At 44.0% G+C, this 11,777-nt stretch overlaps 1 protein-coding gene across 1 annotated transcript in view; it reads left to right on the forward strand.

The window, feature by feature from the left end:
- Positions 1–9,559, forward strand: part of RTF1 (RTF1 homolog, Paf1/RNA polymerase II complex component) — a 337,563-nt gene extending 328,004 nt beyond the window's left edge. Inside the window, exon 18 of the mRNA XM_086937201.1 lies at positions 7,972–9,559. Coding sequence (XP_086793327.1) covers positions 7,972–8,078 — 107 coding nt within the window. The 3' untranslated portion in view covers positions 8,079–9,559. The remainder of the gene's footprint in view (positions 1–7,971) is intronic.
- The last annotated feature ends 2,218 nt before the right edge of the window (positions 9,560–11,777 follow it).

Below are 11,777 nucleotides of genomic sequence, written 5' to 3' on the forward strand. Positions count from 1 at the left end.
TCTAACCGAAAAATCACAGGTAGAGGAAGCTTTAGTCAAGGACAGCAGATGCCTCTACTATCTCAGGGACAGAACCCAAACCAACAGATGGGTCAACAGTCTAGCTACCAAGGTTAGCAACAACAGCAGAAGCAGCCCTTTCGAGGTAGAGGGAATGGCAGTGGAAGAGGCCAATCCTCTAGAGGAAGAGGAAACCGTTATAACTGACATTATCACGGAAAAGGACCCACACAAATCACCAGGGGGGGGGAAGAATATCCTTTTTCCACAGACAACAGTCAATTGGATATTAAATTTGGTACAATACGGATATTGCATAGAGCTCACAAAGACACCACCTGCAAATACTCCCAAAACAAGAAAATTAACCAGATCACAACAAACACTGCTCAACGCAGAAATCAAATAACTATGCCAAAAACAGGCAATAGAAAAGGTACCAACATGAGTGGTACAAAGGAAACTACTCTCCATACTTCCTAGTACCCAATCAGAACCGGACTCTAAGACCAATCATGGACTTAAGATACAAAAACATGTTCATACTAACACAACACTTCAAACTGTGTACCCTTCAAGAAATAATCCCCAGACTCAAATAGGAGCTTACTTCCCATGCCTCATTTGTCGCACCACACGCCGGGACTTTACGAACCAATATGTATACCTATGCCTTATTTTGGGACTTCTGCATTATTACAGTTGTAAAGCGCTCCAATACCCTCGGGTCTGGCCAGCGCTATATAAAACTCCTTAAATAAATAAATTAAACTTGGCAACAACAGATCTCAAGGACGCCTACTTACATATCTCTATGAACAAAAGGCGCAGACAGTACCTACGATTCCTACGCAACGGTACACATTACCAATTCAAGGTACTCCCGTTCGGCATAAAATCTGCTCCATGTTCACAAAGTGTCTAGCCGCAGTGGCAGCACACCCGAGAAGAGAGGAAATCCATGTCTACCCCTACTTATACAACTGGCTAATAAGGGGACGCACAAAGCAAACATATCACAATCATGTTAAAAAAACAATTCAAACGCTACAAATCCTGGGTTTCTCAAAAAACCACAAGAAATCTTCTACAACACCAGAAAGAGAAAAACCTTCCTGGGAGCAAGACTGAACACCGCAAACGCAAAGCTTATCCCACACAAGCCAGAATACAAGCTAACCATCATGAAACAGCCCTCTACCAGAGGGATCAGTCTTTGACAGTGAGGAAAGTAATTAAACTAATGGGCATGATGGCATCATGCTTCACACTCATCCCTCACGCTCGCCTACACATGTGCCAGTTTCAAGAATGGCTCACCAACAGCTGGTCACAAGCCGCAGGGAGTTGGGAGGATCTAGTGGTTGTTACACAAAGGGTGCAAGCAGAGATCTATAATGGTGGGCATCCAACAACATAGCACGGGGTAGACCTTTCAGGGACCCAATCCATCTGTGACAGTCACCATGGATGCCTCCCTCAATGGGTGAGGTGCATGTTTCAACCAACTGAAAGTTCATGGTCAGTGGAGTGAACAGGACTCCACAAAACATATACATTTTTTGGAGATGAAAACCGTTTTTCTGGCACTCAAAATTCTAAAAGAAGCAAGAAAACAGTCAACAAGAAGACACTATAAAGCAAAATAGTAGCGATATACTACATGGTGCACCGCTAACAACAACACTAATTCTATCAATATACAAGAAACAGTTATTACATATCTTACTAACCTCTTGGACAGCAACATAAACTTTTCCAGCCTTAAAGTGCACCCCTGCTGCCATAGTGGCATATATAAGAGGAAAATTATGCAACAGCTTTTTTTTTACAAAACCAGTCATCAAAAGGTTCTTAGAATGAGAAAAAAGAATAGCTCTACCAAGAGCAGCTCCTGTACCAACATGGAGCTTAAATACAGTACTTTCTCAACTGATGACAAATCCATTTGAGCCCATGCATGCAGGGGACCTCAAACATATTACTCTCAAAACAGCCTTTCTCATTGCTATAACATCACTACAAAGAGTAAGGGAACTGCAAGCATTAACTATTCAAGAACCCTACTAACAAATCCACAAGGATAAAGTAATCTTAAAAACTAACCCACAGTTTTTGCCAAAAGTAGTATCTAAGTAGGACTTAAAACAAAACATTCTCCTGCCAGTTTTCCTCAAGAGCCCATACACTAAAGCGGAAAGAAGCCTCCATACCCTGGATGTAAGGAGGGCTTTACTGTATTATTTACAGAAACAGAACCAATCAGGAAAACAAAGCAATTGTTTGTTGCCTGCGCACATACCAACACAGGATCAGCTGTCACAAAAGCAACTATTGCAAAATGGATAGTTCAAGCTATCCAATGATGTTATGCCAATGCAAAAAAGAACTAACAATGCAACCAACAGCTCACTCCACTAGAAAGAAAGGAGCAACGCTGGCATTTATAGCCAATGTACCCATAGATTCCATTTGCGCAGCTGCAAAATGGGCATCACCACACACCTTTACAAATCATTATTGTGGATATACAAATAAATAAGGGAGCTCAAATTGGACAGAGGGTGCTTCAACACCTGTTTGCAAGGTCTTCATTTCACCACAGCCTCCCAAAAATGGGAGAAACTGCTACATAATCTGATGCACAGCATTTGAATCCAGAAAAGGATTCACGCTGCAAAACGAAATGATTACTTACCAGTAGGAGTAGTTTTGCAGCTTGAAGAATTTTCTGGATTCACATGCGACCCACCTGACCCTATAAGGAAAACAAACCGGTGGAGAAGCAAAGGACTTCATCAGTATTTTTCAAAACCATCGCAAGGATTACAAAACATAAGAAAAACAGAAAAAAGAATCCGAAGATGGCCACCACGCATGTCGACCTCCAGGATACAGTCTGATGTCTCACAGCGGACGTACCTAGCAACAAATGGTGGTCGACAGCGACCAAAACAAGTCATAAAATAAGACTACTCCGGACCCAACTGCTAAATGGCTGGCAGAATGATGCACAGCATGTGAAGCAAGGAACTTCAAGTGGCAAAATTACTACTGGTAAGTACCCATTCCGTTGCTGAGCTTCTAGAATTCTCTTCAGATGGAGGAAATCAAATGTGCTATTTTAACAGAGATCCTCCAACCAGCCTCTTCATCCTCCAGACCTTTGCTTTCATTAAAACAAGTTGCTTATGTAACCAATCAAAACAGCCTGGACCAAGCCTACTTCGGTACTGTAAATGAACAGACCAATAACCCATGACTGTTGATTGGCACCCTGTGGCCTAGATTGGTTGTCTGTGCATTCTTTATCAGAAAGCCTCGTGGCACAGAATCTGGTATCTACTAACCAAAAGCAGGGCTCTTTCCCTCCTTTGCCTGCCAACCGAGAATCCCAAATTGGCATTAATGAGGAAAAATGTTTTCTCAGTGAAAGGTTTGGCTTTTAGGTCCGCAAACACAACCAGTTGCTGGACAAATATGCCATTGCCACCCGAACCATTTAAACAACAACTTCCCAGAGGTTGTCCTGGATGGACAGGATGCTGCAAAGTAGATCCTCTGAGCTGGTTTTTTTGTAGAGGATCATAGGGTCAAGTGACACTTGGTAGATGCACTTGATTTCTCTCAACAGGCTACTCAATTAATGTTCAGGCAAGTTTAATGGACATGCCTTTATATGGGTTTTGCCTCTTTAGCAGCAAGAGTGACTCAACCCTCAAGAAGTTTAAAGCAGGTGTCTTCATTGGGGCTGGTGTTCCCTTCCTGTTTTTATCACAAGCAGTACTGCAAGTTTTGTAGTTATTCAAAAGGCTTGCTATTTTGTCCACACCAGCCTCTCCAGCCAGTCCAGCAGTTTAACCTTTTTCTGTAGCAATTCAAAGACTGTGGCAGATCTAAGAGCAGAGGCCTTGCATACCTCTTTGTCCTCCTCAAGGCCACCAGGACCAAAGCCAGTCAGGGGTGCCAGTCTTCCCCTATCTCATTGACTGGCTGTTAAAGGCAGGCTCGTCTCAGGCGGTAGTCTATATCCAAACTACGGCAGACCTTCTGCACTCGCTGGGGTTCACTATAAAGGTGCCAGTCACACCCTTCTCAAAAACTCCTTTTCATTGGAGCTGGTCTGGACACATTGCAGTTTATACTTTATCCTCCCAAACGGCGATTCCTGGGTATTCAGGCTAGGATACTGATGTTTCATCCTCTATCCTGCGTGTCTGAGACTAACGCTGAGGCTGCTGTGTCTTATGGTTTCCTACATCCTGCTTGTGATACATGCCTGTTGGCATGTTCAAGCTTTGCTGTAGGACCTTTAATTCCAGTGGGCGCAGCATCAGGGGAATCTCTGACATGGTCCACATCTCAGAGGGTACTGCAAAGAACTGCAGTGGTGGTTAATGAACCTCGATTGGATCAGCCGCAGACCCCCTCCCTTCCCCAACAAGATCTGACAGTAGTGACTGATGCGTCACTCCTGGTATGAGTCTGCCATCGAAGAGAGGTGGAGATCAGAGGCCTCTAATCTGCAGTGGAATTTGGACTCCACATCAACTTATTGGAGCTCCGAGCAATCCGGTTGACATTGAAAGCCTTTTTACCCTCCAAGGGAAGGCTAGTGTAGGTCATCAACAACAATACTACCATGTGGTACTGCAACAAACAGGGCAGGTTTGGGTCATGGTCCTTTTGTTACGAGGCCCTTCGTCTCTGGACATGGCTGACGTCAGGGCATATCCCTGGTAGTTCAACACCTGGCGGGCTCTCTGAACGCAAGGGCAGATGAACTCGGCCGAAGATGCCTAGTGGATCATGAATAGCAATGGCTCAAGGTCTCTTTCAAAAGTGGGGAGAGCCTTTGTTAGATCTGTTCGCCACTGCAGAGAATGCAAACTGTCCAGCAGTTTTGCGTGCTGGAGTTTCCTAGGTGGTTTTCTCTCTGAGACACTTTTTGTCTTGAGTGGAGCTCAGGCCTCCTGTACGCCTTTCCGCTCATACAATTCCTGCCCAGATTTCTCAAGATCAGGAACGACTGGGCCCTAGTTATCTTTGTGCCTCTGGATAGGGCTTCAAGAGTTTGGTATCCCAAGCTGTTAAACATGGCTGTCGGCACAACAATCGGGCTACCCCTTCGGGAGGATCTTCTATCACAGCAACAGGAGAGGGTTTTCCACCCGAACCTGTTAACTCTCTGCCTCCATGCGTGGAGAATAAGCTGTGACAGTTGACAACTTTTCACCTTCCTCCCGAAGTTGGTGATATTATCTTGGCAGCTCAGCATCTCTCCATGAAAACGGTATATGCCGGCTGTTGGAATACATTTGTGGCATGGTGTGATGAGAAACAGGTTGATCTCTTATCTGCTCCCCTATCCCATGTTTTTTTGTTTATCTTGACCCCAACCCAGCTGGGCTCTGCCTTGGGCGCTTTGAAAGGTTATTTATCTGCCATCTCCACTTTTTCTTCTGATGCCAGATCAGCCTTCTCATTTCAAATCCCCTGTTGTAAATAGGTCTACAGCATGTTTCCCCAGCTCCTTTTGTTATGCCTCAATGGGACCTTAACTTGGTTCTTAATTTTTTATTATGCTCCCTCTTTGAGCACCATCATTCTCGTAGGCTCCTCCCAATCAAGATGGCCTTCCTGGTGGCAGTTCCATCTGCTCGGAGTGTCAGTGAGCTACAGGCCTTGTCCTCTCAGCCTCCCTACATTTTGTTTTGCCCCGACAAACTGTTCCTTCGGACTCGAGCATCCTTCATGGCGTAGGTAGTCACCTGTTCCACGTAGGCCAGTCCATCACTTTGCCTACCTTTTACACTCAGCCTCATCCCTCTAAGGAATATGAGAGACTCCACCGGCTGGACCCAAAAAGAGTGACGTTCTGCCTTGACTGCACAAAACCTCTCCGGGGGGGACATCAACTCTTGGTGGGGGTATGTCATGGACAAGAAAGGGAAGGCCATGCAGAAATGTCCCATCGCTCAATGGATCGTGCTCTGCATTAAAATCTGCTACACATTTGCCAAGAAGCAACCCTGCGTTAGCACTTGGAATTCCAGTCCTAGATATCTCAGGCAGCAACATGGGCCTCGCTGCACACGTTCAGCAAACACTCCTGCCTAACAAGTCAGGTCCATTGTGTGGAAACTTTGCCCATTTGGTCCTGCAGGACTCTCTGGTTTAAATCATGTTCGCAGACGCCCCTCCGGCAAGGCATTGCTTGAGTATCTATTCTAAGGTAAGGAATCTACAGCTAGAAGTCTCTATCAGATGAACAAGTTATTTACCTTTGTTAACGCCTTATCTGGTAGAGGCTCTGTCTAGCCGCATATTCCTTATCAACCCACCTATCCACCCCACAAATAGAGTTCTTGGGACCAGGCTTTCCCCTTTTCAGGGCCCTAGTTTTCCTCACCAGTGGTCCATATTCTTTGTGGCTCTTGCTCCTGGCGTGCAAAGAAAATTTGTCTGCGCGCTAGTTTTTGGCCTATATAGTCACGGCGTGGATATTGTCGACGCCGCCATGTGGAGTCCAACAACTGCATCTACCAGCACGCAGGGGTGCTGCTCACAGAAAATTTTCCAGATAATTCTAAGGTAAGACATCTGTGGCTGTGTCTCTACCAGATGAGGCATTACCAAAGGTGAGCAACTTGTTCGTTCGTGGCATGTAGCATTATAGATTCACGTTTCCACCCTCCTCCCAGAAGCCTTTTGATGTTGCAGATAACTTTCCTCCTTTCTTCGCATGGTCATCTTCTTTTGCATCTCTTTGCTCTAACTACATCCTCACCCTTCGTTTGGTAAAATAATTTTTTTACAATAGATGATGCCCATGAGCATTACCAGCAATAGGTCGAGTCACTATACCTCGTGACTCGAAGACATGTTTGAAGGAAAACAACTTGCTCATGTCCAAGCACAATACTAGAAGCAGGAGTTTGCAAAGCATGTGAAGCCACAGCACTGCATGCCACAAACACATGCTTAAAGGGTAATCTTTTCCTTCTGGTGGTTACTCTTATGTATCGGCAGATTCCTCACCGATCCCAACCACCTCCCCATTCTGAGGAATGGTCAACATTGCCACCTAAATAAGGATCCATATACAATTGCAACACTTCATGTCCACTGTATAATTGATATTAACCTTGTCTCTGCCTCCAAGGGCTCAGAAAAATGGATGAAGTACTGACATCAGTGTGCCAGATGGTGTTATAAGGCCTTGGTGATATCACATCAGGGGTTGTTCCATATGCTGACGTGGAGCATAGGGCCATCTACTGGTGCAGGGGAGCTAATGCAAAATTTCCAGATCCAGTCTGGCTCCTGGGGATGTTCAAATTAGATTTAAAAATTGAGCAAACTGGAGTATGTGCTAGAAAGATTAACACAATTGAACAACTTGGCCTTCCAGCTGTTGTTGGCTTCACCTCTTAAAATGAAAATTAGTTTGGTGTTTTTTCAGAGCATTCCTTTGAATTCCTACACAAAAGAGCAACAAAATGCGTAACTTTTAAAGTTACTTTTCTTGAGACTATTTCATATTTTACGCCCACATAGCTTCTAAAATGAAGGCTTTACAGCTCCCCTTGTTATAGAAGTTTTTAAAAGAACACAGTATTTAAAAAAAAAACATATAAACTCCCTGCTTTGGACTTATTCTCATTAAAAAACTCTTTCCGGCACTGTTTTAAGACTTCACCCATTAACATTGATTTCTAGTTATCGTGACAAACCAAAAGAAACAGGCACAATAGTACTTGTCTTTCACTCTGCTGTCCCACTTCCAGGAATATTGAAGGTATTTGTAGCACAAAACTAGTTCTAGGTAAATTATTTGTGTTCTTAATGGTGGTGTTAGTGGGCAAGCTGGTAGGGTCACTATAAACATGGTACATTTTTATATTGAAAGTATTCAAGCATAGATTGTTAGCAGATGTGTAAATTTATTGTCTCTTTTTGTCTCGTTAGAATCCAAATCCCTGTCCATATCCTCCAAAGCACCACAGTCAAAGGACGGCGCTCCTCGGAGGTCACTGAACTTGGAAGACTACAAGAAAAGACGAGGACTGATTTGAGCGAACCCAGTCTGCTGCTTCTGACCCTGCATGCACAATTGTGTCCTGCCTCCTCTTTGCCCCATCGTTCCCTTTGCCCTCCCTGGGCTGGAGCAGCAGTGGAGCTGGAAAGAGACTCTTCACAACTCGCCGTCACTTGTAACATAAACCCCATGTGACTATTTACTGTATAGAAATCCTCCCCCCACCCTTTTCTCCATGCAACCCATGACCGCCCCCATGAACATAGATATGTGCAAATTTTTCATCACAGCCCAGATTTTTTTGCGTTCTTTCACCTGCATTACACAGGTAGTTGGTTCCTGCTCTAAGTGCTCAGTGTTAACCTGGAGTTCAGATTGCTCTAGTGATCAGAGCCATGGCACCAGCACCTTGTGGTGGACATATTATTTTATACTTTTAAAGGTATGACATGGAGAAGCTAAAATGACCTATAGATGGAGGCAATACAAGGTCATCTGCACTTTTTCCTTCTCGTTTTGGTGGATGGACATTTTCCAGAAACTGTTGTTTCAAGGATGAGTATTTTCTTCTGGAGCTTGGGAGGGGAGGTTGTTTTTGTTCCAATTTATTTTTGTTTTAATTATTTTTTAACTGCAGTACCATTTGTATCAGTCTGTCATTGTTCTTTTGGCCGTTTCATATTATCAGCTGTATACTTGGGCATCCGAAGCTGCAAGGAAGAAACTCATTAAATTGGATTCTTCTTAATTTATGGATAGTTGCTGGATTTAGCTGTGATTTTATATTTCCTTATGTGCAATTGCACACCTAGTCCTTCCTTTTAACATTATAGTTTGAACAGATAATGCGGACAGATTGTAAAGCTGATGTGTTGTGCACCACTAGTTTTGTCTTAGCCAGCCACACTTCCATGGTCATCTTCTCACCAGCACCAGCGCTCAAACTTACTGCTGCTTTTCACACGTTGTGCTGATGGATCTACCTCTTTATCACTTGTAGGTTAATGTGTGCTTAGAATTTAACATCAGGCACTGGTAAGCTTTGAAACACTGAACTGTAATTTGTTAGAGCAAGAATTATACAGTGTGCTGTTCCCACTGATCAGAGCACAGTTTTTCTGTAGTGGGATTCTAAATATGGACAGTACTTTATAAAAGCTAGCACAACGATTTTGAACACCTTTGGCACGATATGAGGTTTTGAATGTCAAGTTTGATTCTCCTGCGAGTTCAAGCAAGTCTAGCCTTGTTACTGTTGGTAAAATTAGATCAGTTACAAACTTGTTAAGGTGCCTGAACACTCCAAAATGAAGTATTGTGCACATTCTACATCACTTGAACTTTACTAGTCTGATAATAAGCACATTTGGTGGATTCTCTGGCATAAATCTTTGTCTCCCAAACATGCACACGTTTAGTAATCTGATGCATTATTATGCAGTTAAATTGCAGGAATTGAAAGGGCACTTTAATGTTCTATTTCGTGCTTTATATGGCTTAATAAATCAGTAGAAAGTATGAAGGCATTTGCTCCATTTCTCAGAAATAGGCTTTTTGTTGCACGTAGGATTTTCCACCAAAAGAAGACATGCTCCCTATATTTTGTGCTTTAGGATTCCACAATGTTTATTCGGAATCTCAAGAGAAAAGTGGAAAAGGTTAGGGCTATGACCCGACCAACAGGGTTCTTGCTACAACACACTGCAAATACCACTAGTGACTGAGCATCGCAGGTCTCTTCTGTGTTGCCAGTGCGGCACGAAGTTAACCAACTCAAGTTCAAGTTGTACTTGAATGTTGAGCACTGACTTTCATTTGCATCACTACGCTGCTCCCAAACTAGGAGTTGCTCCAAAACTCTACCACTGGCAGTCTGTCGATATAGTATATCTTCGTGCTATAGAATTCTATTCAGACAGGTGTAAACCACTGTCGTAATCATAGTATTTTGTTTGTTGCATGCTAACAACCCCAGGCATACATATGTATTTGTGTGTGGATGTATGCTTATATTGAAAAGAAAAAAAGAAAATGTTTAAAGTGACATTACAGTTAGGTTAAAATGTCAGTTTTAAAATAGCATTCTGGTAGAGATTTCAGCTGCAGATTCCTAATCTTTTGAATATTCCCCAGGCGTCAGACCAGATCCGAAAACTTTTCACCAGTACCTCTGTGCCCCCTGGAAGGTGGAGCCTTGCGGCTCGGCACTGATGGTGATCCGCGCCGGAAATGACATACAGAGGCTTATATAGGCGCCACTCCTTCATGCTGACGTCCGTTCCTTTCTTTCCAAGCCACGGACATCCATCCCAAGCTAAACTGAGATATTTTCTTCTATATTTTCACCAAATGTCACACTTACAACAAGAGGTTTCAAACCCTGTAGTGACTATTGAAATCAAATCTATGTAACTGGTTCCCATTAGGTTTGCCTGTTGTGCCTGGTTCGAGCCACAACTCAGGAAACCCAGGGCAAAGGTTTACGTTGCCAATCATAAGAAAACTCCACGTTTAGATCATTCCAAGTCCTGCTCTGTATCCAAGGTCCTGTTCCCAGAACCAACAGCTGCTCCAGAGGTCGCTCTTCGTTGCACTTCAAGTTCTCAATTAAACATAGGAAACACAAGAAGTGAAAGAAGTGTTCTGCTCTCTCGTGCCACTATCATTCGCCTAAACAGAAGCAGGGGCAGCACCACCTTTCTTGTTTTTGCTCCTGAAAATGGCTTTACAGCTGGTTCAAGCACAACCCAAGTATTCCGGGAATTTAGCCACAAAGTACAGATTGGAGAGTTCCATACAGCCATGCTCCGGATCTGTGGCTTTGTCGCAGTTTTGGGCCCAAAAGAACTGAGAGTCCTTCTGCTTGGAATACCACAGGCATGCTCTCCCTTTGCACCAGCTGGACCCTCCACACTATTCTTGCCTCCGGCTTTTGTTTAGACTCCCCTGATGGCACGCCAATCCACACCGGCCCCCGGTACATAAAATCTGTTGCTGACTTCGCCTGAAGAAGCAGCTCCAATTGTCCTCTCTGCTGGTACACGTCGTACCTAAGGGCACTACTTTGCCCACTTGGATTGCCGAAGGCGTGACCACTTTCTCCATTGCCTTTTTGGAACTCGGTCTGAAAATGGCTATGAAGCGGTTGATTAATTTACTCAGCCTTACCAAAATAATTGGTACGAGGACTTACAGGAGGCTAGTGGCCCCGATTCTCTCCCTTGGCCAGCCACAGAGAAATTCATGTTCGAGGCATGTGAGCTGTAGATCACATGCTTATGCATAGATTGCCATCTAGTGCTGGGCCTGGGCCTGGCTGTTTGCACTTTGTTTTTCTTCAAAGAAGTCTTCCTAGTCTGTAGGTGACTCCTCCTTTCAGTGAGAGTGAGCATGGTCATCGACTCCATCTTCAGATATTTTTTTTTTCGCCATCGCGTTCGGATGTTACTCTCTGCACTCGGTTCGACACTGATCCTGCGGTTTCTGTCGGTGCGTATTCCATTCTTCGCTTCTCGTGTTTGTTTCGAAAGAACCCTCTTTCGATTAGAAAACTCATAGTACGCCGTCGGGGCCTAACCACCTCCATTCGACTGGCAGTCGATGGAACAAACTCTCTTTAAATACTGCTGTTGGTGCCACGCGAAATACCTGCCCACCGACTCTCACAAAGTGTGCAACCTGTATTTCTCACCAGAACACCAAGAACAGGAATGAGACTTGTGTATGGCGTTTCACT

This window comes from Lissotriton vulgaris, chromosome 9 (assembly GCF_964263255.1).
Source record: "Lissotriton vulgaris chromosome 9, aLisVul1.2, whole genome shotgun sequence".
In the NCBI taxonomy this organism is placed as follows: Eukaryota; Metazoa; Chordata; class Amphibia; order Caudata; family Salamandridae; genus Lissotriton; species Lissotriton vulgaris.